The 26530-nt window shown below is 40.8% G+C and overlaps 3 protein-coding genes across 14 annotated transcripts in view; 1 reads left to right on the top strand and 2 right to left on the bottom strand.

Annotated features, from left to right (window-relative positions):
* The window catches only part of pds5b (PDS5 cohesin associated factor B), a 26565-nt gene extending 17264 nt beyond the window's left edge, over positions 1–9301 (bottom strand). For 2 of the 3 annotated variants that reach the window (XM_067491353.1, XM_067491351.1), the window contains exons 1-6: positions 9167–9301; positions 3704–3831; positions 3114–3317; positions 2598–2684; positions 966–1063; positions 1–112 (exon numbers count right to left, since the gene is read on the bottom strand). The exon at positions 1–112 is cut by the window's left edge and continues 15 nt beyond it. In XM_067491353.1, coding sequence (XP_067347454.1) covers positions 1–112; positions 966–1063; positions 2598–2684; positions 3114–3317; positions 3704–3811 — 609 coding nt within the window. In that variant the 5' untranslated portion in view covers positions 3812–3831; positions 9167–9301. Of the gene's footprint in view, positions 113–965; positions 1064–2597; positions 2685–3113; positions 3318–3703; positions 3832–8920; positions 9060–9166 lie in introns of those variants that run through there. The other variant, XM_067491352.1, reaches the window with a different exon arrangement.
* Positions 9158–12601, top strand: zar1l (zygote arrest 1-like). The gene is made up of 4 exons (XM_067491354.1): positions 9158–11250; positions 11853–11945; positions 12040–12114; positions 12278–12601. Exons 1-4 carry the CDS (start codon positions 10657–10659, stop codon positions 12419–12421), a joined length of 906 nt encoding a protein of 301 aa, XP_067347455.1. The 5' UTR covers positions 9158–10656; the 3' UTR covers positions 12422–12601.
* Positions 12602–12928: 327 nt separating this feature from the next.
* The window catches only part of fryb (furry homolog b (Drosophila)), a 49289-nt gene continuing 35687 nt past the window's right edge, over positions 12929–26530 (bottom strand). For 5 of the 10 annotated variants that reach the window (XM_067491553.1, XM_067491551.1, XM_067491546.1 and 2 more), the window contains 28 exons: positions 26282–26385; positions 25426–25517; positions 25162–25255; positions 24741–24960; positions 24409–24560; positions 23996–24183; positions 23803–23897; positions 23507–23705; positions 23079–23300; positions 22488–22686; positions 22268–22365; positions 21897–22067; positions 21587–21727; positions 21310–21495; positions 21057–21221; positions 20569–20643; positions 20176–20346; positions 19349–19543; positions 19105–19242; positions 18809–19023; positions 18455–18659; positions 18139–18288; positions 17865–17963; positions 17689–17772; positions 17304–17321; positions 16984–17094; positions 15946–16181; positions 12929–15563 (listed from right to left, as the gene is read on the bottom strand). In XM_067491553.1, the coding sequence (XP_067347654.1) occupies positions 15305–15563; positions 15946–16181; positions 16984–17094; positions 17304–17321; positions 17689–17772; positions 17865–17963; positions 18139–18288; positions 18455–18659; positions 18809–19023; positions 19105–19242; positions 19349–19543; positions 20176–20346; positions 20569–20643; positions 21057–21221; positions 21310–21495; positions 21587–21727; positions 21897–22067; positions 22268–22365; positions 22488–22686; positions 23079–23300; positions 23507–23705; positions 23803–23897; positions 23996–24183; positions 24409–24560; positions 24741–24960; positions 25162–25255; positions 25426–25517; positions 26282–26385 (4282 nt within the window). In that variant the 3' untranslated portion in view covers positions 12929–15304. The other 5 variants (XM_067491556.1, XM_067491549.1, XM_067491548.1 and 2 more) reach the window with 5 other exon arrangements.

Consider the following 26530-nt stretch of genomic DNA (forward strand, 5'->3'; position numbering starts at 1 on the left):
CAAGTTGACCAAAACAGTGTCCAGCAGCTCCTGGGAAACAGTGTCCCCCTCACAGATGATGGAGCTCATCAAGTCCACCATATGCATGTGCACCTTCTGGTTGTGACCATTGCTATGGAAATAAACCAACAAGGGTCAGAGGTCAAGGATGATGTGAGTTACATAGTTGCATCCCAACATCCCATTAAAGCAGCAACTTAAACTCAATTTAGGTGAAAATGTAAAAAACAAAATAGTAGATAGGCTGTTAGTTTGGTCTGTATCGGCCTTCTGGGTGGAGAAACTGGAATTTAATTTGCTGGCGGCAGACATTTTATGTAGATTTGCATTTGCCAGTTGCAGGAGGGTTAATATTAAAAACAAACTGGTTTGGCACTGATTCTGCACGATACTGAAAAACAAATCACACAAAGGGTGGGTGTACCTGCTCATAATGATCTGCATTTCAGTAAAGGGTAAAGCTTATCATCAAGATTATCGAGATATCTCAGTGGCAGCTCCCCACAAAGCTGCCAGGCCTTACTAGCCTCATTACCTCCTATACCCTGAAAGAGTCACACACAAACATGAGAGCTGCCGTCCACTGCAGCCTGTAACTCATTGCAAATGTTTGAAATGGGAAGCAGAGCTCTTTAGATTCTTCCCATCTAAAAAAGCATTGTGCTGGCACATCCTTGACACACACAACCGCATTTCTGTTCCAGTGGCAGAGATCCAAACACTGTACTGTGGAATTCAGCCCTGAAGGTTGTGTTGAGCAGAGCAAAATTGAGAAAAAAAAAAAAAGGAGAGGAGAGAGTGCAATCAAATAGAATCAACCAGACTACTACTGTTCAGCTTCATGGTGTAGCAGTGGAGACAGACTACAGGGGCTCATTTCTGGTGTTACTGTAAGGACTACTGTAGCCTAAAACAGGAGGAAATGTGTCTGAGAAAAATCATATTAAGGTGCAAACATCACTTACTTGATGACCTGGAAGAGTGTTCTGTAAAGCTGGGTGAATATCTCATTGCTGTCTTCAAGCTCAAAGCAAATATTATAGGACTTCACCCAAGCTATGTTCTGTAAAAAAAAAAAAAAAAAAAAAAAAAAAAAAAAAAGACGACGCAAAAAGTTATTGTTAAATTTAAAATGGAAAAATTCCACTTTCAGCAAAACTCCAAAAAAATGAATCAATCACATTTTAATTTTAAATTTTTTTTTTCTTACTAGCCTTACTATTTTAAATTATTTTTTTCTTACATTTTTGACTGTTTGTTAAAAACTTTGTTTAGATGGAGTGTCTGCTGCACCCCGAGGGAAAAAAAAAAAAAAACAGATCACTGCTGATAAACGTTTCCTTTAAGCTTCTGTTGCAGAGCAAAAGCGCATATCAGCAGTGCATCCTCTCCGTGTCACTACACTGAGCTTCCACATTATTTCATTTTCTATAGTTACATAAGACATTCAATACACACATTAGTAAATGTATCAGAAGATGTATTTAACTGACAGAATTTCTACAAGTTTTTAGCCAAAGCAAGATAAGAGCAATTTTAAAAGAAAATAAAAAAACAACACTATAATGAAAAGCCCAAATTTAAACGACAGCAAATAAGGTCGTCTTTCATTGTTTCCACTGTTTGTTTTGCATTATACACAAGATCATAATTCTCTATACTTCCACTTGACTAATAGTTACTCTAATTTATAAAATTTTAGTGATACCGCAGAGAAAGTAGTTTAGTTTATACAGTACATAATTTACATCATACTGCACAGTCAAGCTTAAATTTCAATTTTGGATAAAAACACATTTTTAAGAGGAGAAAGATAAAGCAGAGGTTTTAGGAAAAGTTTTTTTTTCTCTCTCAGAGTCTTTTTAAATAAAACACCACTCAAAAGCTGTGAATCATCCTCGTGGATACAGCTGCAACCACTGACTGAGTTTGCTCCCAACAGATATTTCTCTGGTTGGCAAAATATACAAATTTGTTGAAGTCCAACAAATACACAAAAACACCTTTTCTCTCTCTCCCTCTCCCTCCTTAAGGGCAACCATCACCGACGGTAGTAGTTAATTACTGCTAATGCTGTAAAGGCTTCTTTCTGTGGTCTGATTAATGAGCACTTTCCTAACCAAAGATTGTTGTAATGGGAAAAAAAAACATCCCCCCCCAAAAAATCTGCAAACTACTCAAATTTGTCACACCAATAGTTTAAACTCTTCAACTACTCGTCAAAAACAATAGTTTTTGAATCAACAATGCCAGTCTTTGGATCAATTTGTTTGGGAAAAATACAGTGTACAGAACAGGCAGAAGCTGTTACTTTTTCCATGTGTCAGATATACGCAATCAACACTTCAAACCTTCTGCACCTACAGACTGTGAGCATTAATTAGGCTACCACACTGAAAGGTGTCATCCATCTCAGCCAACAAATAATGATTAGACAGTTATTTATAAATATAAATGTTGGAAACCACAACTACTTACATATAGTAAGGGATTCTACATAAGTAAGACTTATTAAGCAGATTCAATACTAATAATGGTTTAATAATAACATTCAATCACACTTCAAAAAACCCTGATCTATACACATAGTCACACACCTCAAGCAAGTAGAAATATCGGTTGAACTGAGCACTTTTGGTGTCCTCCAGTCCTTTTAGCTGTCGGGTGATGAACATGAAAATGTCCTGGAGACAAAAAAAACAAAAACAAAAAATAAACACACATAATCAAAGCTCAGCACAGAGAATCGGTAGCAAAACCTAGAGCAGAACAAGCAAAAGGTTTAAAGCCAAATTATTCAGAATGAACAAGAGATTTCTTTTTCTACAGACACTAACACAAAGTAAAACAAAGAATCATGTATGCAATACTTGAACCAGATTTGGTTCTATCTAATAAACAGCCTGAAAAGAAGCTCTGAAAAAGGTATGAGTCACATCAAGCCTCCAGCCAAATGCTGCACAGATTTTAGTTCCATGCTGGCAAGCAAAAACAAATCAGTTCATCATAGAAAAGGGAACAGTGTTATGTAAAACTGTATTTCTTTTAGAAATGAGAGATGTAATTTATAATTATTCGGTTTAACTCACATAAAGACAATCTCCGTTACATACCTTCAATTTATCTGGGGATGTGTAGGGTGCCTCCGGGGCATATATCCTGAATATGTCTGCCAGACAGCAGGCCACCAGCAGACGCACATCCTTGTCTGGGTGTTTGAGGAAGAAGTCTGAGGCTAGGTGAAGGGCCAAGTTAAGGTAAAGCTCCTTCTCTTCTTCAGAGTCCTGGTCCATGTCCATGAAGGTTTTCACCACCATCTGTATGAAAGATGGAGGATAATTAGAAATTAGCAAAAGGTGCCAATGTGTACTGCTTCAATTTGCCTGTTTTAAATATGGAAGAAAATCAACGAGTTTTAAAAATAATATTCAATATGTACAGCTGCAAGGTCAACTTTCAAATAATAAACATTTTAATAATGCCTTTTTGGTCATAATTATATATTGGTAAAAGAAATAAGTTAGAAATTGATAATTACTACTGACTTAAAACATTTTGCTGACTTTACAATAAATACAGACAAAATAATCTTTTAGCTATGTGACCAATGCCTGTGCCCCAGTCTGTGCAATACACATAAATATACTGTGACAGAAAGGGGGAGGGAGGGGAAAAGAAAAGAAAAAAAAAAAAAAAAGCTGACCTTGAGCCTGCGGACCATCTCCTCTTTGGAGATTTTGTCAGAGATCTCCTTGACCCCTGGGGGGTAGGTCACCTTCCCGTCTGCGGCTCGAGCTTTAGAGTGAGCCATCCTCTTTAGCTCTCTACTGCCTGAGGAAAGAAACAATATTTGATATGAATTAAACAACTGCTTTACAGCAAGTGAGACAGAAAAGAAAAAGGGTCTATAAACCTAACACCTTGGAAAATTGCTGAACCAAAAGCAAAAAAAAAAACATTGTCAACTGTTTCGAACCAAAGTCAAATCTTTTGAAAAACACAGTGTGGTATTCATAGCACAGTAATAGCTGAATTTAGGATGAAATTGCTGCATTCAGGTCAACTTTTTATCTTGAGCTGCTACATCATTATCTTCCACAATTACTCACCTCAGCCACCAGTCTGTCTTTACAGTCAAACCATGTTTGGGACATTCAAATAAGGCAAAATGTGCACTGACTTTTAATTTTGTGGACTGTTTATAGTCAGATATGTTGTGCTGGACGTTGGAAACTGCTACTAAACGGATCTGCATCACCTTGCATCACACATATCAATAAGGCAAAAATATGCTTAATTTTCTTCTACATTTCTGAGTATAACAGGACTGTGCCATCCATAGGTATTGTCTTAGAGCTTTGTGCTCCTCACATCATAGTTCCCAGAACTGTTGTGACTCAAAACAGATGTAAAGTCACCTGTCATTTATTCAGGCTCAACCAAGGGCTGATCAGCCAACTGAATTGCAGACAAAGAAGAAATAAGAATAACAGGAAGACACATACACGTGATCCACTCTTTTGTTATTATATTGCTATTGCTCTACTTGAATGATGTAGCCAGAGTCAAACGCATCACAACTCAGCAGACGCTGCAGAAATGAGTCTGCATTTATGGTGCGGTGTCTGCATGGTAAGGCACTCACAAGTGAGCAACATTATTTTTTTTCTTCAATATAAATTTTGTAAAGTGCACATTGTAGACTAAATTGTAAGGATTTACTTTCCTAGGCAAATCCAAATAAAGACACCTACTTAATGATTACTTTGAATTCAAACAGAAGAGAAACTGAAAGTCTGCTCTTTGGCTGCATTCCATGAAAATTCTGCACCACAAACTAATCAACCTGAGATAATTGAAATTCTTATTTGCTGGAGGGTCGAGCCCTGCTCAAAAACTCTTCGAAGCAGTTACAACTCTGTGCACTTGTGCTTTGGCTGCACAATGAGTCTGGGTCACAGGAGGCATCAACAGCAACTCTTTCAGAAAAGTTTTGCAGTATATTTCTCGGAGGAAAAATAAATCATGCACACGCACTATTGAAAGGAACAGATTTATCCAACATTAACTGTACTCCGATCATCTGCAGATAAGTCAAAGTGCTCAAGTTGATCCCTTTTCATCACAACATTAAATGTTGTGACTGATCAGTGTGCATGTTTGATTAAATGTGGAATCGTTTAGCCTATTAAATAACCTCAACTAGTTACTGTAGTAACTTATTCAGTTTCTCAATAGTGAAATTGACTGACAAGCAACTTCTAGACATCACCTTTGACTCTGTTGAGACTGACAGTAAATGTTACATTTCATAGACTAAATTAATATCCATGTGATAAAAACCCATGAGATATCATGGGTTGTGAAATGTGAAATCAGATGGATGATCAAGTGAAAATGTACTTGAACAATGTCAACACTGACTATACTGCAACATGAAGTGCAAGCATTTCCCACCCACAAGAAATGGATTAGCTAGTTGAGGGTTACTGAAAGTTAAACTGTTTAACAAATTCCAACCTCATGTTCTTTAATAGGTTGTAACTAATGTTGTGTTCTTTTCCTTCTTCCAGATCACAAGCAGCTCAATATCTGTCCTAATTTTTAATGGGTTTCAGTTTCAGTTCTTCTCCCAACAAATATGTTGCAGAAGGAAGTCAGATGTAGATTTTGTATACAGCAGTGTCTTTATTCAGTTCAAATAAAAAGCAGCTATTGGAGTAATGTTGACACGTGATTGTTTCCTGGATTTCTGAACTACGGTACAATGGAAGCAACCGTTAAACTGTCCACCAAGCATGACAACTCGGATTCTTTTCCTACCTTTATTGGTAAAGTTGCCTGAAATGTGGCATACCAGCACCAATTAACCACTTCATTAGGTACACCTGTACACTCTAATGCAATCCAATACAACATTGCTGCCACGAATCAGACTTTCCTACTTTTTCCTCGAGTTGAAACATAGACGTTAAAGTCATAATTCTACTACGTTTATTATAGAGGTCAAAGTGGGTGGTGGAGTTGTACTGTAGTGCATTATATTAAAAGGTGGTCTGGTCACCTTATTTAAAATAAATAAGAGGGCGAAAACTTTAGAACCACCTCTTACAATTTATGGTAGGACCTGCTGTATTGGATAGCATTAGCTTATACAGTTGTACCTAATAAAGTGGCTGATTGGTCTACAACATAAATATTAAATCAGACTTTTAAAAAAAGCTCAAAAATCTAAATCTGCACTTGCATTAAAAAATGTTTTGTGTCATGCTGTAGAGTGAACCACCACTTGTGACTGCTGGACACAATAGTATTTTTATTTTTTATTTTTTTTAAACTCCTCTGCTCCCCTATTTCACTCCACAACAACAATAGGTCCCTAGTGGCCAAAAAGGTCTCATTGCATGTATAAATGAACTTTTATATTGTAATTACTGTCTTGTTGGTGCCTTTCCACAATTTTGCTAAATTTCGCCACTGATAAAGTGAATTGAATATTATGAAGTAGTCCAGATCAGACGTTCTCACAAAAGTCATGGCTGAGTTTGATTTAGAGGCCATACCACAATATCGAGTTTTTAAACTCACAACAAAACAATGTTCCTCAGCTGTACTTGAGATTTTATACACACAAACAAACAAACCTTATTTTCAGGCACACAGCTGCTGCCAAATTTGAGTCCATCTCTCTCTCCCTTTACCACACTAACACAGAAATCTGGCAGCTACTCAGAATAAAATATTTCTCAACGAAGGGAGCCTGTCTTTTTACAATCCTCCGGGGAAGAATTCACTTTGAATATGTTGAATAAGAAGCAGTAGTGAATAATCACACATGAACAGGCTTTACGAGACATTAAGAGCTCGTGAACACGGGCTACTTTCATATCATTACTGTTCTATCACAGTCAAACACATTTATCCCCACACCAAGTGTCTTTATCCGTCTACAGCTTCTGTTGCTCCACTTTAGCCCTTTAATGCAGCTGCCAGCAGAAACATGAAGACTCAGAGTAGTCCATCTGACCTGATCTGAACTCTGTTTTTAACCCTGTGGGTCAGAGAGAAGACTGTGAAGGAAGAACAACTGGAACCAGCTGGTTGCAAGGGTGAACTCAAGAGACCTACATGTTGGCATTCATTCAAACGCAAGTTGAGGGAAACAGGCTGAACAGGGAAGGACTGGCAAAGAGTTCATCTTTACCACGATTAAATGAAATAGGGACATTTTTCTGAACAGAGAATTGGAGGAATGGAAGAAGTGGAAAGCTTATGAGAATTAGATAGGGAGGTTGGATTTAATCTTCTAATAAGTCCAACTGTGAGGAAAGTTGCACTGAATGTCATGTAGAAATGTCTTGAGATTCTTAGGCAATTCATTCATTTTTTTCTTCATGTAGCCATTTAAAACCAGCATCGTGCCAGCGACACAAACCAAGGATTACTTAATGTGGCTCTATAGAACAAGAATTTGACCTAACATACTTCTGCTCACCTTTCCCCTTTAGCTGGCAAATTCCAATTAAGAAGCTTCATATGAACCAAATGTGGCCTAATATTAGTCAGACATTTTCTTACAACCAACCTACAGTATTGATGATAGAATTACTCATTAATCACAAGTTGATAACTGTCAAAACAAATGCACTGGCTACTTGACTTAGTTTAGAAAATGACATGTGGTGTTCAATTTCAGAAATATGTCCTCCTGCCAGTAACTCCTGTCCAACTTTGTTCCTATAGTTTTAGTTAGGGGAGTACAGTTTTTTAAAATATTTTATACACTAAAAGGGGCTGTAGTTTATGTTGATCGGTTCTTCCAGATTATATCAGCCTGCACTGAAAACTCATCCGGACAATACCGTTTAGATTATACTTTAAACTACAAGCATAACTTTTATATCTAGGAGTCAGAATAAGTGCACGCTGAAAATCGGTGAAGTGCAATTTAGGTAATAAACAGATCTTGATCCAAAACTCGCACACGTGTTTTTTTTTTTTTAAAGCAACACCTTTAACAAAATTACCAACTAAATGAGGTCGCGGGTTGTAACACAATATTGTTACTTGCCACCAGAAAGTAAAGCATTAAGTTCGGATTTGACTTTTTAGAAGAGTTCTCCTGAAGCCAACCTGCGGTCAATCCATTTGACCAGTCCACAGGGTCGATGGCGGAAGCATTCAATAAGCCCAGGCCGATAGCTGTCAAAACAAACACACCGACTACGGACTCGGAAATATACAGTATGTCCTGCTGCCTTTTTGGTTTTTATTACCTCTGCTCGCTCAATCAAAATCATTGAGTCGTTTGCAGAGGTTACATTAATAACACTAAAAATAAAAACAGTCCTCGCCAGGAAAAAAATAATATATGTATTATATATATTTTCCACAGCAATCTAATGAATTGATCTGTTTGTTAATCGATTCAGCAAAAAATAAACCAACTGTGATATCTCAAGCAACGGCTAGTCACAACGACAATCATCATTTTGCATCCCAATTGCCACGGGATTGCCATTAGCGTGCTGCTATTACACATGTTTCCTTAATAAAGTAAATGTAAGTTAACAGAGAGAAAAACAAATAAGTGCATGAATAGAGTCCTTGTTGTTATTGCACAGCAGCATGTTAGGAGCAGAGACTATGAATCGCTGAGATGGTTTGTTGCTGTAACGTTGCCCGTGGATGATCGTGTTAGCTGCCGTTAGCTAGCTGCCGTGCACATTTAGCTAGCGTCTACCCTGGCTAGCATGACCGTGCTAGCATTAGCAATCTCAGTGACAGAGGACGGACAGACAGTAACGTACTGAACAACGCAGTCCGGCTATCTACCGTTAGATCGCTATTAGTATTCCAAGAACAGTCAAACAACTGAGAGGATGCACTGCTTGCCCAAGCTGCTGGGCACCAACCCTACCGAATGGGCTAGTTTCTTCAGTAGCTAATCATTTTGCGCCCGCAGGACCTGGTCAACCAGCTCTGTGAATCGGGACACGACTGCCGAGAACTGAGGCGAACAAGGCGCGCTGCACTCCACCACTTGTGCGCTGGAAAGCGAGCCGCTCCGAGCGCGCATCCTGGATTATACCTCACCTCGCAGCCGCACCTGGACATATCGCTACATTTAAACGAAAATGATTTGCTTATGTGTGCATTTTCTTACCTGTTACGGTGAATTGGGATCAATCGTATCCTCCTCTGCAGCTCTCTTCCCCCTCCTCGCTCCAAAATGGCGCCAATATGTATAGATTCAGTGCCCATGGGTACAAATCATCAGTGAGTGTGCAGCGCCACCTATAGGGCGAGTCAGTGGAGGTCCGCTGGGCCCTTCAAGTGATGCTCGTACGGAGGGTCCACTTCGTGTAAATGAATATCACGTCGTTTCTTAAGGTTATTTAATATCCAAACACAGATTTTACCAAGATAGCAGGGGTTGTAATATATTAAACACTTTTCCCTATGAATAGTGTAGTAGTAATAATAATAATAATAGTATGTGCTTAGAAATACGGAGAATGACAAACGCGCATTCAGCAAATTTATTTATTAGATATTGATATTATCTGTTAAATCCAATATTAATGAGACTGAGAGAAAATGTCACATTCACAGGTTCATTTGAGATATTCGATTAAATTCTATTTTAGCATAATTGCTATTTTAGCTCTGTGAATTATCGTGTTAACTGTGCCTTTCACTTATAAATGTGCTGTTGTTTAAATCCAGTTATTAAAACGAAAGCAAGAGGTTTTTCTCAGAACGTACGTCTCCCGCACAAGCACAGTTTGCTAAAGATGAGGTTTCCCAGCATTCTGACAGCACGTGAACGCAGCAACACGCTCTGTTTTGAATGAGGGCTTTTTTGTTTTTGTGGGAAAATCATCCTTTAAATGAAACAGTCACAAAACCTTAATGTTCTCATTAGGATAACATTCATGTTGTTGCTGTGCTGACTAGCCTTCATTCAAAATCCCTCTAGCTCTTTCTCATTAGTGCTATTCATTTTTAAATGTAATGCTGCCTATTATCAAGTCAGCATCGCTATATTCATATAACCTTCTCAAAAACGATTTAAGCTACCATGGATCCATTAATTCTTTTGTCATTTTCTTGCCCTGCTAACTTATTCATTTGTATGACACTTCCCCATGGCAGAACATCTGCTCCTCATAAATAGCAATCCGTGCGTTTCCTGCTTTCAGTGGTTTTCCTTAAAAAAACCACATGCTATTGAACTACAAAAATAGTCTTTTCAGACTAGTTTACAGAACATGGAGGAACGGATCTCTCAGAGAACAACTGCTTGCATTGCTTTGGGGACGGGGGGGCTCCCCCTATAGCTCTGCAACATGAGCTATATGGGGAGCTCCAATATAATGTTAGAGAATTGCACAAATCTAAAGCACCACAGTGCAGAAATTCATTTAGCACATTTACTGCACAGAATCTTTATAGCTAAATTATTTTTTAGATTCACGCGTATGGCTTTGTAGCCAATGATTCTTTTCTATATCTTCCCATTTTCATATTTTTGTATATGGCACCTTAATTGAAGCCCGCACGCCCCTGGTCTCAATTAAGTAATCAGTGCTACCAAAATGCAATCGCATAAATTAGTGCAGGAAGAACTAGGACCGGTTTCATGGCTCCAGGATGGAGGGGTTCCTGTCCACATTTCCACCATACAACGTCTACGGTAACCCGGTCTGCGGTCCTCCGGGTCAGGCCGGCAGCTGGGGAAAGCGAGAGGGCCGCTTCATGACGCCTCAGGGCCTCAACTACCTGGAGCTCTGCAAGGCCATCCTGTCCCAAGTGAACCCCAGCTTGCCCCCCCCACTGAAGAAAGCAAACACGAAGGAGTGCGGCGTGCAAGTGAACGCCAAAGTGGATAAAACCGTTCAGTGCTCGCTGGGTCCTAAGACGCTGTTCGGCCTGGAGCGAGACCATGCTGAGTCCTCCAAGTGCCCCATGAGCCCGGATCTAGTGAAACAGGACGGGAAGGCGCTATACAAGACACCTCCAGTGAGTAGCCTGCGCTTTTTGAGACCAGTCTCCATCTACTCCCCGGTGTTTGACCGCAGGATCTTCCTAAAGAAACTCAACGATGCTGGTGAAATTCAAGGTGAGGGAGAAGCTGCTGACCAAGGGGACTCTGACATGGATGCTGAGGCGGATCATAGCGGAGACGACACAGTAAGAGACCTCAACGGCTCCTTCCACCAGGCTTCAAAGGGATCCAACTTTCAGGTGGGCATTTCTGTGTCAACCCCGAAGTGAACAAACCCCTTAAAGGGTCACACTTTCTAATCTCATCACGAGCAAAAGTGGTCAATTCATCTGCAGTACCCTCAAATCTATATGGCAAATTGGCCATAATTCCTGTACAAAATGAGCTGTAGGGCTCTGTGTGCATACGTTACATTTGTAATAGTTGTTGTAAATTAAGACATTAATATGCATCACAAAACACAAAATTAAACCAATGAATGTTTTACAATTTCATTTGATAGATGAAGTCTATCTTCTAGGAGATGACTGATTTAAGTTGAGACCCACTTAAAGCTTTTAACACACTTGCTCATACTCAGATGTAGTTCTGTGCTTTTCCAAACTAGCTTTTAATTTAATCGGCCTTTGCTGAGCCAAGCTGTATAAATCCTTCTGCAATGCACTTAAAGTACTTTAGATGTTCATACACGAGGAAAAAAAACAAGCAACTATAAAAGGACATAAATAGGATTTAAGGTTAAAATGAAACTGAACGCTGTGCAATGGAAGAGAAGATGGTTTGAAATAAATAATGGTTAATTTCAAACTAGTAATGGTTTGAAATTTGTTAATAATTTTAGTTCCTGGAGCAGAGGTATGGCTTTTTCCACTGCAAAGAGTGTAACATCCGGTGGGAGAGTGCTTACGTATGGTGCATCTCTGGAACTAGTAAGGCAAGTGGTCTGTTACTTTACTATTTACTATATCTGATTAACATGCATTATATTAATTCACCACTAATACTAATTCAGTCACTTGTCTTGTCAGGTGTACTACAAGCAGCTCTGCCGGAAGTGTCAGGTGGGGTTTAACCCCTACAGGGTGGAGCCAATTCTCTGCAAGGTACATTAACTTGTCCAATTCAAGTAGAAATGTTGCCATATCAGGTTTCTGAAGCTTTTTTCAGTCTCCAAGTAAAAAAAAAACACAAAAATAATCCCTGACATTCAAGTGCAGTTCTTGCTTCTTCCATTCACTTAGCTGCCACACCTCCTTTTTGTCTCAGGGTTGCTCTCAGACCTGCTGCAGCTGCGAGAAGAAGCAGAGGCACATTAACATGAAGAGGCCTCACCGTCAGGACCTGTGTTGTCGCTGCAAGGGCATGAGGCTCTCCTGCGACGCCACCTACAGCTTCAAATACATTGTCTGAGCTGACCATGGTGTTTGCGCTGTACACATTACATGTCAAAGTTGCCTTCAGGAGCGGACTTGGACATGAATTTATTCTCCAACCAGTGAGTTGAAAAGTGCTGAGTCTGTGCTTTGATTTTTTGGGACGACTTCTCAAATTATTTTTGTAAGAAATAGTTGATGAAATAAACACTGCATTTCAAAAGTAAAGAAAACCTTGACTATTTTAAATCTGCATACAAACACTTCAAACTATTTTGAATATAACTTTGGTACACTGGAACTCCAGTAGTCGTGTTTAACCCATGCTGCTTAATTGCAACAAAACATAAGTGTCTGTGGCTAAACAGTTGTGTATTTTCAGTACTGATGCGTGAAGTGACGAGTTCGGAGCCGTAAAAAGACTTGTTACATAGATTACAATAAAATTGTATTTCGTTTCAAATACACACAATTTTTGGCTGGGGGAAAAAATGTATATACAATTTCGATGAACTGATGAGAGGCTGAGTGAATTGCACAAAGAATAATTTGATATGTCTTTACTTTGACACAGACTTGTACAGAGCATCAACTGAAAACAACTTCACAAAGGCTGTAAAATTATTTACAAGGTGGAAAAAAACTACAGTCTTCATCTAAAAAGCTTTAAAAATGTGCAATTTCTTGTTTGGCATGCACACACATTCTCCCGGACACACAAAAAAAAATACCCACACGAGCTTAAAGCTCCCTTTTGTACCTCCCATACAAATGTATCTTTCACACAATCTACAGTACACAGGGGATGCATGCATGGCAGTTTCATTTCAGTGAACCATTAATATAAAACAAGTGAGTGATTTATAGCTGATCAAATATAAATAGGAAAAAGATTTGTACAGCAAAAGGGCAAGTGACCGCGGGAGGGGAGGAAGTCGGACTGATGACAGGAAGTGTAACAGGTTTTGATTTGAACGACGATTGCTGAATGTCAGCATTTCCCTAAGTTGTAAGGTAACTACAAACCACACACAAACATATGCTACAAAGGTTGTGTGCCCAAACTATTAACAGTACAGAGAGACAAATTGTGTATACATGCACTATTCTTTCAGCATGTGAACACATGGTCAGTGTTACAGTATGGGACACTGAAAAATATACAGTGTACACTCACTAATGATGCTACAACTAGCCACAGCGGAGTGTACACTGTGCACAAAAATGGCATGAACAGCATACCAATGTTTACAGGTACTCAGAGGATAAGCTGGTTCACGGATACAGAATATAAACAGAGCAAGGGCAGCATCAGGAATTGCAATTGTGTTTTCTGCATCTGCTCTTAGTCAGTCTTTCAGTCTGCACAGTTCAGATCTGGGGAGCAAAAGGAACACTAGTGTACAGTAAACAGCATTCAACTGGGTCACACATTGCACAATTTCCTCCAGAGGAGGCCTAAAAACAGTAGACACAATAAGAGAAAAGTTACTCCCACTTTTGGCTTTACCATCTCAGTACGGGACAGCCTTTTCTCTCGCAGCAGCTAATCAAACATAACTGCCTTTCTGTTATTTTTCAACTAATACCAAAACTCTGTTTAGTGCAATAGGAAAAACTCAAGTGATTTTACGAAGAGTCACAGATAGTTTCCTCACTTTCCTAACTACGTCCCTCCCAAAGGAGACCGAGGCAGTCAATCGAGTCTTGAAGGGTGTTAAAAATGCAAGCTAAAAGCTTGTACAGGTCCTCAGCTGCAGAACAGATTACATTCTGACTTTTAACTAGAAGCACATAAAGTTTTCCAAATGTAGCCGTAAAGCGAAGGTCGTCTTTATCAGCCTGCAGCAATTTGTCTTATCCAGTGGGTTCAGTGATACATCTCTTTTGTCTGTGACATGATTCAGTGTTCTTAAGAGTTAAATACTCAGGTATTTTTTTTTTTTTTAGATAAGTCTGATGGTTGGTCAGGAATAGTTATAGTTTCATGTGTCTGAATTAATTGAAGCCTGAGTTCTAATTGTCCTCTGGCATGATACGTTAAAGTCTCAGGTCTGGACATCTGATGGTTCATCATTCAGGAGCCCCCCTACTTTTAATAGGGGCAGAGCAGCGTGCCCCACCTTCCCCAGGTAGCGAGATAAGGGTGTAGCAGCACCACTGAGGGAGCAACAACAACCCCATGCTGCAGCCTCTCCCGGATCGGTGGAACAGGGTGGAGGAGGTGGCGGAGCAGGGAGGGATGAAGATGGGCCAGGGCCATGGGTTAAGACTGTGTCATGGCTTGAGTGTTTGTAGGGAGAACAGGGGAAATGGGGAAGATGTGAGCCCAGAGGGGGAACGGGTGACGTGTATGTATCCGTGTGAGTAAGCAAAGTGGGTTCTGAGGCTACAGTCAGGACTGTGTCAGATGTAAGAGATGATGTCAGGTGTTTGCTGCTGTGTAACTGTGATAGTGGTGAGCTATGTGAAAAGCGTCCTCTGAAAGGATAATAAAGATGGGTATTGTCACTGAGACAACTCCTTGTCTCTTGTGTGTGCGGCTGGATAAAATCTGGTCGCCCTGCTGTTTTGGAGAAGTTATGTGATGAGAACAGGTCTGGGGGTTTGGGAAAATCGAGCAGAGAGGTATCAGAGTCTACAGTGGATGAGGATAAGGAGAGCAGAGAAGGGTTTGGGTCTGGGTCTAAATAAGGGTGTGGCTCTAATGTTGTGCAGGGTGGTAAGCGGGTATGCGTCTTGAGCTTTGCAGCCGGGGCAGCAGACACATCGGTGGGGGCAGGGGCCAGGTATGTGGATGCTGGGAGTCCTCTGTAAGAGCAGGATGAGATGGCAGTGAGGGACATGGAAGGGTCAGTGGTTGCAGTGATGGTGGAGGTGACGGTGGGGGAGGCGGGGGTGGGGGGCTCCTGAGTTCCTGTCAGAGGCTTGTCCCAGAGGCACTGGAGTCGGGGAGGTAGGTTGTGACGACCCGGTAACCCTGGGCGCGGCAGATCATGTCGCGGATTTCCTTGTTGAGTTCCAGTAGCTTGGAGCAGATCAGGCTGAGGTCCTGGCGGGAACCGACCAGGGCAATGGTGCCTGTCTGACCCAGCGTCTGGTGACGAAAGTAGACATTGAGCAATGTCTGGACTTCGCTCTCTGAGCTGCCGCCAAACACTCCACAGGGCCACTGCCTCCTGGAAATGAAAGTGTGATTGTAGTCATTATCTGGATGTGGGCTGCTGACCTTTGAGGAGTCGAGCAAGAACTATATTTATATTAGTAAAGTAGAACTGTACACTGGATAACGATTCATTAGTTTCCCAGAGGATCATTTTCCATTTACACTAATCTGTCGTGCAGTTATAAAACAACTTTTTTAATAAACACAATCTATCCAAAAGTATCTTTACTACTAATGCTACTGAATAAACTTAAATAATTCAAAAAGTTTTCACATACACCAGTAAAATTGATTAGACTTTTTCCTACTCCAAGAAACATAGACAGAGTAAATGTTGTTAAAATCCCGGGTGAACACTTTTTTTTTAGCAGGATTGTAGGCACAAAGTTACTCACCTGCATTCCTGTATGTATCGCACAGCTTTGGTGAACTCATGGTTTTTAAGGCACTCCAGTATGGCCTGCACAGCTGCCTCTGAGGTCGGGAAGCTGGGGACAACCAGGGCTGCCACCTGGGTGGCGTGTGCATGGGTGTGGGCCAAGTGTTTGTGTTCCAGGTCGCTGGCTACGGCCGCCTCTGCTGCCTGAAGACTGGTCTTCAGATCAGTCAGCTCCCGAGACATGTTCAGCAGCTACGGAGTGGGAGGAGGACAAATGGTGGTTCAATGTGTGTGTGTGTGTGTGTGTGTGTGTGTGTGTGTAATAACAGAAGGAAAAAATCATGTAATTTGATTCAGAAATTTGATTTAGAAATTAAGCGTGTGGTTTTCTTCAGTTTTCAGCTTTTAAAACCACTTAGTAAAACTTATGTCTTTAATGATGTTACATGTTGACTTAAAATTATATGTATAAAAAAAGAAATCTAAATCTATTTCCACAACCACAGTAGTGCAGAAAGGAAAGCTAGATTTCTACTGAGGAGCAGCTCTTTCTACGTTTCTAAGATTAAAAGAAACACATTACATTATATCCTTCATTCGTTGTATCCATTATATACATCATATCCAAATTTTAAATAATTTGATCCAATGTTAATTTTAAACTGCAAAGTGGCCTTTTTACACAATATGTTGTGTAAGCACATTTGCACTGCGGAATATTTGACTATGTGTGAAATCTGACACGTGTGCAGTAAGGAGGTGCTATTTGCCATGCTTCCAAAATAAAAGTGGGGGTAGGGGATAAATTTGACTACAAAACTACTGCACCCATATAGGCAATTACAGTACCCAGTTTCAGCAAACACAATGAGTTGCTATATTGTGATATTTGTTCACCAGAGTGTGCAAGTTTAAGAGCAAAAAACTAATATTAAATGATTAGTATAAAAATATTCATAATTTTTAATTCCCAAAGATTGACATAAATAACTACAGAGCATAGATACAAAAGAAGCTATACAAGACACATTTTATGAGTCACGATTTTGCTCACTTCAGGCACTGAGCTGATGGCGTGAACTTGACCAATGAGCGAGCAGTACGACTGAAAGAGCAGAAGAAGCTGGAAGTGCAGCTTGTAGAGCCTCTGACAAAGCTCCAGTTGCTAAAAGGCATAAAGAAGAAATATGGTCAGATTCATCATCAGCAGAGAAAACTGACACAGTCACAATATACGGCAAATATTCTTAGTACACACTACAAATATTTTCACATGCAAAGAAATGCAAATGTTATGGGAAGCTGATTGTCTTGTGCATATGTGAATATATTTAAGAGGAAACTAAGGCAGTGAAGACAGTGAAGAGAACTTACGGCAAGAGACTCCATTTGCTAGACAGCGAGAAAGTGTGTTAGGGCATCAGATAGAGGTGAGAGGAAGACAAAGCGTCAGTCAAACACATTCACTGCACAGTAGAATCCAGCTAGCAGTAATTAGTCAGTATATAAAAGCTAACGACTTTAAATTTCAGTTAGTTTTGGTGGTTTCCCCTGGTGTGTAGAGGAAAAAGCCTAGAGAATAACATGTAACACCCAGCAATCATGCAAAGAGAGCGAAAATTTCAATGTGGGGAGAAGCAAAGAGTCAAAGAGAAACATAAACCACAGATGAAGAAGTTGACTACATGTTGCATGTTTGGTTGTAAACTCCAGATATTCATTTGTTGCAGAAAATAATTTGTGAATAAGTTGCACATACCTTCTCCTCTGAATCTCCAGGCTGGCACGTAACCACATTGTCACCGGGGCACCTGGGAAATGTGTCCTTACAGTTTCTCAGCCACTGAAGAAAAAAAAATATGATGAATAATCTCAAAATTACACATGTGCACGGAAAAAAGAAGATTCATCAATAATATGTGGAGGTTGAGTTACCGATACAGCAGCCTCCTCTCTTGTGTTGTAAGTATCCAGGTACTCTTGGAGCTCCAGCACACTGAACTTCATTTTTTCAAGGAGACCATAAGACATAATCTGGAAAGACCATTACCGAGAAAGGTATAGGTGAAAAACATGCATGGAAGACAGTGTATTTGACTTAATCTAGCTACTTCAACACAAATCTCATTTCCCACAGTTTGCAACGAGCTGATCAAATCAACATGCTTCAATCTTCACAAAGTCAGTTATGTCTGCCAGCAATACTTACGGTGTCTGCATCGATATAGATTGTGGGACAATCTGAGCATGTTGTTAGCATTTGTGAGGACCTAAGGAACTTTGATCCAATGCCTCTTAAGCCCTCTCCTAGGTAAGTGGCAACATCAGTGGTCAGGGTGCAGAATTTACCTTGGATATTCTGGAAAAGACGGAAGCAGAACATGGATGTAGGTCTCAAAAGTTTGCTTAATACTTCTATAAAGTCAAAGAAGAGTCACAAACTGAAACATGCAGTAGGAACAAAGACACAGACCCCTGGTGTGATTAAGTATGAAGATTACCAGTCAATTGCTGCTGTGGTTTACCTTGAAGAGAGATGAGAAGACTTGAAAAGTGTAGACGGCACAAGAGCCGTCTGAGTCCGTCACAAGCTGGCTGATATGACACCGCCACGCCTCCTCAGCATCATCACACACTATGGGCTGGAAGGCAGCCAAGATGGCGGAGAAAAATGGAGAGGGCGGTGGAGGAAAACCAAGGTCCTCCAAGTCATCTACATCATCACGTAAGCTGTAGCCATGGAAATGGCAATAAAATTAGCACTTATACTGCAGTTGAGCTGATGTTTTGTCACATTGTTTGTCGACCTGGCGACTGCTAAAAACTTGCAGTTAAACAATATTCCACACCGTTTCCTGTCCTTTTGGTCCTGTGCTCACCTGGGCAGACAGTTGGGGTCTAGAAAATCCAGGGGTGGTTGGCAGTAGTCTGTGTTGAGGCTGTTTTGCAAACTGGGCAGATGATCTCGAGGTTGGCCCGGTAAATCCAGGGTGAAGCTCTCACCACAGTCTGAGCCATGCGGGATCTCATTGGCGCTCAGTGATAGTTCATCATCCTGAGCCTGAATGTCCTCATCCTCACCATATACCCTCACCTGAGGAGACAAATACTCAGGAAAAATGTATTTGTGCAAATATTTAGGTACATATGCATGTCAATGGGAATTATTTCTCACAGGTAGGCCCCTGTGATCCTCATTTAGGGCTCCCTGGCCAGGTGTAGTCGCACTGAGGGACTGCAAGTCGACAGACGTGTCGTAAGAAGCAGATAAAGAATCAGTGTGATTGGTCTCTTCTGATGGAGAAGGGTTAGTCTGAAAGAAGAAGGCAAATGAGGAATATTTATAAATAACTTCAGAGACTTATTATTGTGGAGACAGGAAACTACATTTTTTAACTTTAACTGTTAAGGCTACGCACAAGCTGAGAGTGAGAGAGGCTCTGGCTGGTTGAAGACTCCTCTTCCTCTGATGACTCGTCTGAATCATGTGGGTCCTCGTGACCCAGACTCGGGCTGCTGCCTGAGTGCTGGCTCTCCTCTAGCAGGTCGCCCAGCTCTGTACTGTCCAGAGATCGCCTCCGCACACCCCAGTTAAAGTTGTCAACAGATTCACCCTAGATGAAACACATATAGGCATTGAAAGAGGAGGGCGGTGACTTTGGTAGCAGCGAGTTTCACTGCAGTAAGAAGAATGATTTCATGTTAATTCTCTAAATAATGAATGGTTGCTGCCTAAAAGCATCTGATGAAAAGCACAAGATGCAAAATGAATTGTTACTGATGGCCTAAAAATATGCTGGAAATGCTGCTTGCATTCAATACGATAATATTTCTACTGTAAAGATTATCCAATGTCATTTATCTCAGTTATCATAAACAGCAATGTTGTCAGAAATGTAGCGTTGCAACCAAGCAGTGAGGGCAAAAAGAAGCACAATCACATATTTTTCAGCGGGGAAACAGGAGCCAGCAACAACACAGCACTGATATGCGCTAATGAACGTGCTCAGTGTGAGACACCTTACCTGGAGCTCCTAGGCAGCAAGGGGAGGAGAGAGAGACACGGAGTTAGACAGAGAGAGAGAAAAGGAGAAGTGGCAGACAAATACATTTCACACGTATTGATTTTAAAGATAGATAGCCAGAAATAATTGAAACACACAATAAAAGGTAAAAGAGACGCGAAGAGACAGACACATCACTGTTTGCACTGAATAAATAAAGTAACCATGGGTAAGAATTTCACCTCGCCATCTTCAAGCTCCACATCTAGGAAGTCAAAATCTCGGAAAACCCTGAACTGCTGCTCACTGGCAGTGTCGTCTAGTGTGTCCTCTCTGGTCCCACCTTCCTCTGATGACACACCACTCTCCCTCACCTCCATCATGTCCAAGTCACCACATGATGAGAAGATCACCTGCACAGGAATGAAAAAGTCATTTACACTCGTTAAATACATCTGGTAAAGACGATGAAAAAAAAATCATTCTCCTTACAGGTCTTAGGTTTACATAAACAACTGGACATATTTGAGATTTTATTTGAAAACACAAGAGGATATCAGCATCCCCGTTTCAATTTGTGGTGACTGTACATGAGCAGCCAGAATATTATCAACTAGAGATGGTAGTTATCTTACAGATGGGTTCTTGGTGAGTCCAACTTCTTGTCCACAAAGAGATAAAACATTCACCAGCTTCTCTCTGGTTCTTTTCTGTTTGTAGGAGAAAAACAGAAAAAAGAAAAAGTATTAGCCAAAGAATAAACAGACAAACTATGTTATACTTAAGATTTTCCGATGGCACCTGTTGATTATTTCAGCGCCTGCAGATAGTAAAAATGAAAAGCCAATAAAACATTAAAGCCCTGTCAAACATAATTTTCACTGGAGCTGGTTAAATAACAGATTTACTTGCAGAGAATTATGACTTTGTTATCAAAAAGAAAAAATAAAGGGTAAATCTGCACATCAGGCCAAGCAGCAGCAGCTTTGATATTTGTGGTTTTCATAATATTAGAATTTAACTATGTGTTACTTGTCTTAAATACCAAGCAGCATTGAAATACTGCACCATGGACTGGACATGAACATATATGGTGACACCATAATGTAGGGTTAAACTCAACCTGAGATGATTGTGGCCTCCTCCAGCTGACAGGCACCAGGATGGTGTTGGAGTTGGATCCAGAGGAAGTGGAGGAAGTACTGCGGGTAACAGCCATGGCTCTGGCCTTTCCTTCTCTGCCCCCTGAACCCTGCAGCTCATCAAACCGACGACCTATAACTGGAGTCTGTAAAGTAAACCATGAATTTATGCTATGTGGTCATTTTTATTTTATTTTAAAAGCACTTTATTGTTAAATGCTATTAAAACCTCACCTCAGAGATGTCAAAGGTGAAGTCCAGTGTTTTTCCAGGGAGAGCCTTGGCTGAACCGTCCCAAACCCTGCTGACTTCTAGGTTGGAAAGGTCGCCTGCCGTGTGGCCGTACACCGGATGGACTAGGCTGGCAGAGCGTGATACCACCAGCTTCAAGATGTTCAAAGCATCCTTCCAGTGTACTGTCTGTGAAATCATGTGTCAAACATACAGTGCAAGAGTGAGAGCAGCCCAGTGGAACGAGAGTCTGCTATACAAGGCAGTGTGGGACACTTACATGTACAAACTTCTCAATGGTCTTAATGACATCAGCATTGAACTGTTTGACTTGTACAGCAGTCAGGTCCATGTGGCTGAGCAGACAGTATATGATCTGGAGGAGAGACTGCTGCATGCTGGGAAGACCCTTATCCAGTAGCTAAGAAAAAGAGAGAGAAATGCACCGATTGACAAAGGAGAGAATTGATCTTGTTTGGGGTAAAAGTCAGTGGGTTCGTGGCCAAGATGACTGCAGGTAATCAAACTACTGCAGACTAGTTAAAAGGGGATAATCAACACGAATCTCTGTTTTTTAAATCAGCACTTACTTCAGCCATATAGGTGACCATATTGAGTGTGATGTTGGAGAAAGCCTCATGAAGGTAGCGGCAAACCACACTGACCCAGGAGAAGGGATCTCGTGTGTAGGAACATGTCTTATACAGAGTCATCACATGAGCTAAATGAGAAAGCTTTGTGTTCTTCTCCTCCAAACAAACCTGACAAAGGGAAAAATGAAATAGACAAGAGGAAGCAGGGAGTTTAAACTGCAATGTTTTCCATCTCTCTTCTGTGCATTTTAATTGACATACCATTTTTAGACCAACTCGCTTACAATACCTAACCTAATCTAAAAATAAACTAAAACCAAACGAAACTAGTAAACCAAAATAAGCTAAAGTGGAGCTTTCAATTGTACCTGTGCAATCCTCTCAGCACTCTCCTTACAAAACTGATTTGGGTGGCCAAAGTGCTGCACCAAGTGAGGCAGCAGACACAGCACATTCAGCGGGAAACCTGCACAGAAAGAATAGTTTGACATTCACTTCCACACAGTATAAATAAGCAGTGACCAAACTCACAAAAGTCTAAAGCAGCTAAAAGTGATAGAGGCTCAAAATGAAATCTCCAGGACCTACCTATGGACTGTGAGCTGTCAACGACCGGCACACGGGAGACTGGCGTAAGCTGGCAGAAGAGCTGCAAGGTGAGGTCAGATGTGGCCGGGGAGGTGAAACCCTTCAACAAAAGCTGCTGAATCCCAGAGAATCCACTCCACCTCAGCTGAGCCTGCAGCTTCTCGAGGCGCTCGCGGTTCTCTGCTCTGTCAATTGGCACCTAAGAAATAAGAGGTCTTAACTGAAGCTGGAAGCTGGGTATAATATTACTGTTTAACTGCCACCCTTTTACTTTTGAAGGGTTTACAGAAGAATACAGTAGAATTTATCAATAGTTCCGAGTACTGCAGAATGCTGACAGCTGTTCCTGCCATTCCATTGTATTCACATATTAGGAAGCTCTATTTTAAAATGTCATAAAATGAACAATTGCAGCCCTACTAGCAACAGCGTGAAATGTATTTTTCCATTTGCGAGCAACAGTGAGCTGAACAGCCATCACGAAACGTTTGCACTGTTGTGCTTCTAGTTTTATCTCTTCCCATCTCTAACGTGTGCTTCTACAGTAACATAACTTTCCCTCTGAGATAAGCCTTTTTTCATCTCATCTACCTTTGACAGCAGCTTGTGAACAAGACGAAGTGACATCTGATATTCAAACTCAAAGTCTGACTCCATAAGCGACACTGCCACCCAGAAGACAGTGGCCAGTATTGATGAAGGATGGGAAACGTGGGCAGGATCCGAAAGAACACTTGGGTCAATACGATTAGTTGATGATGTGCAGGAGCCAGAAGTTCGTCCTGCTCGGGCGAGGCCATGACTGTTGCAAGCCTGTAGGGGTAAAATTAGATATATAAGAGATTATTGTCACACGTGGGCAAAAAATATTATTTAAATATATTTTATTATAAATATAAAACAATAATAAAAATAAAAATAGGGATTATACAGTATACACACACAGAAGGCTATAACATCAGAAATACATATATTCCACTAAGTTTCAGACTATACGAGTCTTTTGTGTGCTTTCTTGCCTGTATGCGATCCAGAGTTGCACTGCGAGGAGGATCACTCGACTGGTTGCCACACTCACCAAACTTCTTGGGGACCGAGTAGGAACGTTGGTGGCGCTGTGACGACAGACCAACAAATCCTGGGCCAGGGAAGTTTAACTGACCAGTGCTCTTTCTGTTCATCAGTTTGTCGCTAGTCACAAAGTCAGGTGAAGATGTCCTGCGAATCAAAGAGTTAAAATTTTTATATATATATGAGTTAGATATATAATGTCCCTGTATTCATAAAATTGCATGAGTTGACTAGGCTGGCATACCTGGTTAGAGCTGCCATAAGGTCGCTATTTTTCAAACATTCAGCTAGATTCACCACCACTGACTCCAGCGTTAAAAGCACCTCCATCACATAGCCCTGTGACATACGTGGTGAGTCAATCATCGTGAAAAAAAGTTTAAAAAGTTTTAGGGACACTTTCCACAAATACTCCCTCCAAGCCTTCCCTTGCTCACCTGCACCTCGTCTCCATGTTCTCCCACCACCTCAACAAGGCGCGAGACCAAGTCGGAGACGGCATGGTTGTTGATTGGCTGTTTGAGGGCTCTAAAAATCTGGAAAGAGCGCCCGGCATAGTGGCGTGATGAGCTGCACAGCGCTGTCTGCAAAGCCACATCACTCAGCTGCTGCTCTAAGTGGAAGTCTATGTAAACAGTTGGGTACAAACAGACATTAAGAGAGATACAAATTCTGATACATTTTCAAAAATATGGCTTTTTATTTCAAAAAATAGCCTATTTTGTAAATGTGCTGTATTTCATGGAAAACTGCTTCATGGTTTAAAACAGAAGAAGGACTTTAATCAAACCATTTGAAAACTAAGATAAGACAGATAAAAGAAAGATAATTTTGTTATTCACGTTCTCACCAGACTTGGATTCCTTGAAGACTGAGACGACATGGCGAAGGAAGTTGGACAGCTGCTCTGTGCTCTTGGAGTTGGGGTTCTTTGGTGTGATGTCCTCATGCACCCACAGGGGCCCGAACGCTCTGAGCAACAACAACACAGTACTCCAGGCACTGTATACCCACCACCAGTAGCACCACATACACGTTACACAAGCCCATACATTTGTGCACAGTGTCACAGACTGTAAGACTGTCGCACAGATAAGGCACGTCAAAATGCTCACGGCTTTGTGATAAAGGAGGGAATTGAACATTTTGAACTTCATAAAACATCAGTGGAGGTGTACATACTTAGTGGACAGAAACTCGATGAGTTTGTTTGTCTTCTCGTCTGTCTCATTGGGCGTGTCCTCAAGGTCCTCCAGATCATCAGGTGTTACAAGAGGCAAATTTCCAACACTTCCAGCACTGCTGCCACCACCCAGACTGGTGGAGGATGAGTTGGAGGTGGAGCTGAGGCCGGAGTCCACCACCGGAGATGCCTGCCACTCTCTCAGGAAGTCAGGAGCATCTAGGCGAGCGTGGAGTTAGAAAAAGTTTATCAAATTATTAACTATTAATACAAAGCTTCTACAGCTTTAGGGTGTTGTTATTTACTGCACTGTTTTAACATGTAGTTCCTATATGTGAAAACTTACTTGGTGATTTCTACACACTGGTAAGTGACAGGATTAATTTACATGTGTAAACAAGTTGTGTTTTTTCTGCTTACGTGACTGCTGGTACTCTGTGTGGTAACTGGACTTAATGGTCAGGGTCTTGTTGTCACTTATCTCCCTTGTTAGCATCAGAACTGAGGCTATTACCTGGAAACACAAAAACAAACTTTCTTCAGTTGCAGGTGACATTTGGCTGTGGCCCTGTTGAATTCTGTTTTGACTTTACTGTAACTCTCTACTGCCACTATATGCAACACATGTTAATTCAGAATATCATGGCATAATATCAAAGACAAGTATTAGGATTCCACCCTGACCTGAAAGTTATTGTTGCAAGAGAGGGCAATGAGAAGGTGGAGAAGGAGACGTTTGCTGTGTTCATAGACCTCTGGTCTGTAGTGGTCCAGTCCTGGCCAATAAAATATACATAAAGTAAGACAGTAAGAGGACACAGACACATAAAGAGGTAAAAACACTGCTCTTTTAACGTTTAACTATGCTAAATAGCGTTGATGTTGCACAGTCTTACATGCTTCACTGGTTGGTGAGACTTCATTGTGTGGTATGGTAACTCACAAACAGGAACCTTGCATCTTATCTACAGTATTTTAGTTATGGTATGTACAGTACTTAACAAAACTATAAATACAACATTTTTTCCAAATATACTGGCAGTAAAAAATGTCTTAAACAATACAACATGGAATCTTACATAACTTCACTCGCACAATAACAGAGATTGTGAAGATAATAACCAGCCTGAGGTTGAAGTTTAGTATGCTGGATATGCAGAAGACATAATAAGACCTTTCTGTGCAGGTGACAGGATGTTAGATCAACATGATAATACAGTCTAGGTGAGAAATGTAGGCTCTGGGGAATGTGTCTGTCTTTGTGTGGTCTGTCCTAAAATGGACATCTGTGGAGAATGGTGATAAAACATTCATTCAGTCATGGAATAAGCTTGTAGGACGTCACAGAAAATATTTCCATCCCTCAAAATGATTTCTGTGTGTATGTGTTTGTAACAACAGTGAACAATGATTCATAAGTCCACCTCATGTGCCCTAATTGGGAAATAAGGCAGGTTGAAGAACTTTTTCAACAAAGTAATAGCTGTAAAAACCAACTTGTCAAAAATGCAAATAACAGTGTGTGTCTATTTATGCCTACCCAAGAAAAGGGCATGTAATAGTAGGGGCAGATGTAGAGCCCAATCTTCTCTCACGCTGTGGTCCACCACCATTTCAGTCATAAAGATCACTGCAATGTTACACCTTAGGACACACATGCAGATCTAGTTAGAGCAAGAGAAAAACCAACAAGCTATGGGATGGTGCTATGGGATCTTTCAAAGCTGTTGAGTACTTCTAAGGCATTTAAGTACTAATTAATAGCTAACATGATAAACTCCAGGTTTAG

This window comes from Channa argus, chromosome 22 (genome assembly GCF_033026475.1).
Source record: "Channa argus isolate prfri chromosome 22, Channa argus male v1.0, whole genome shotgun sequence".
Taxonomy (NCBI): domain Eukaryota; kingdom Metazoa; phylum Chordata; class Actinopteri; order Anabantiformes; family Channidae; genus Channa; species Channa argus.

Coding starts and splice junctions, on each gene's coding strand:
- zar1l (XM_067491354.1), top strand. CDS start 10,657: ATGGAGGGGTTCCTGTCCACATTTCCACCATACAACGTCTACGGTAAC. Junction 11,946..12,039: donor GCATCTCTGGAACTAGTAAG/GCAAGTGGTCTG, acceptor TTGTCTTGTCAG/GTGTACTACAAGCAGCTCTG. Junction 12,115..12,277: donor TGGAGCCAATTCTCTGCAAG/GTACATTAACTT, acceptor TTTTTGTCTCAG/GGTTGCTCTCAGACCTGCTG.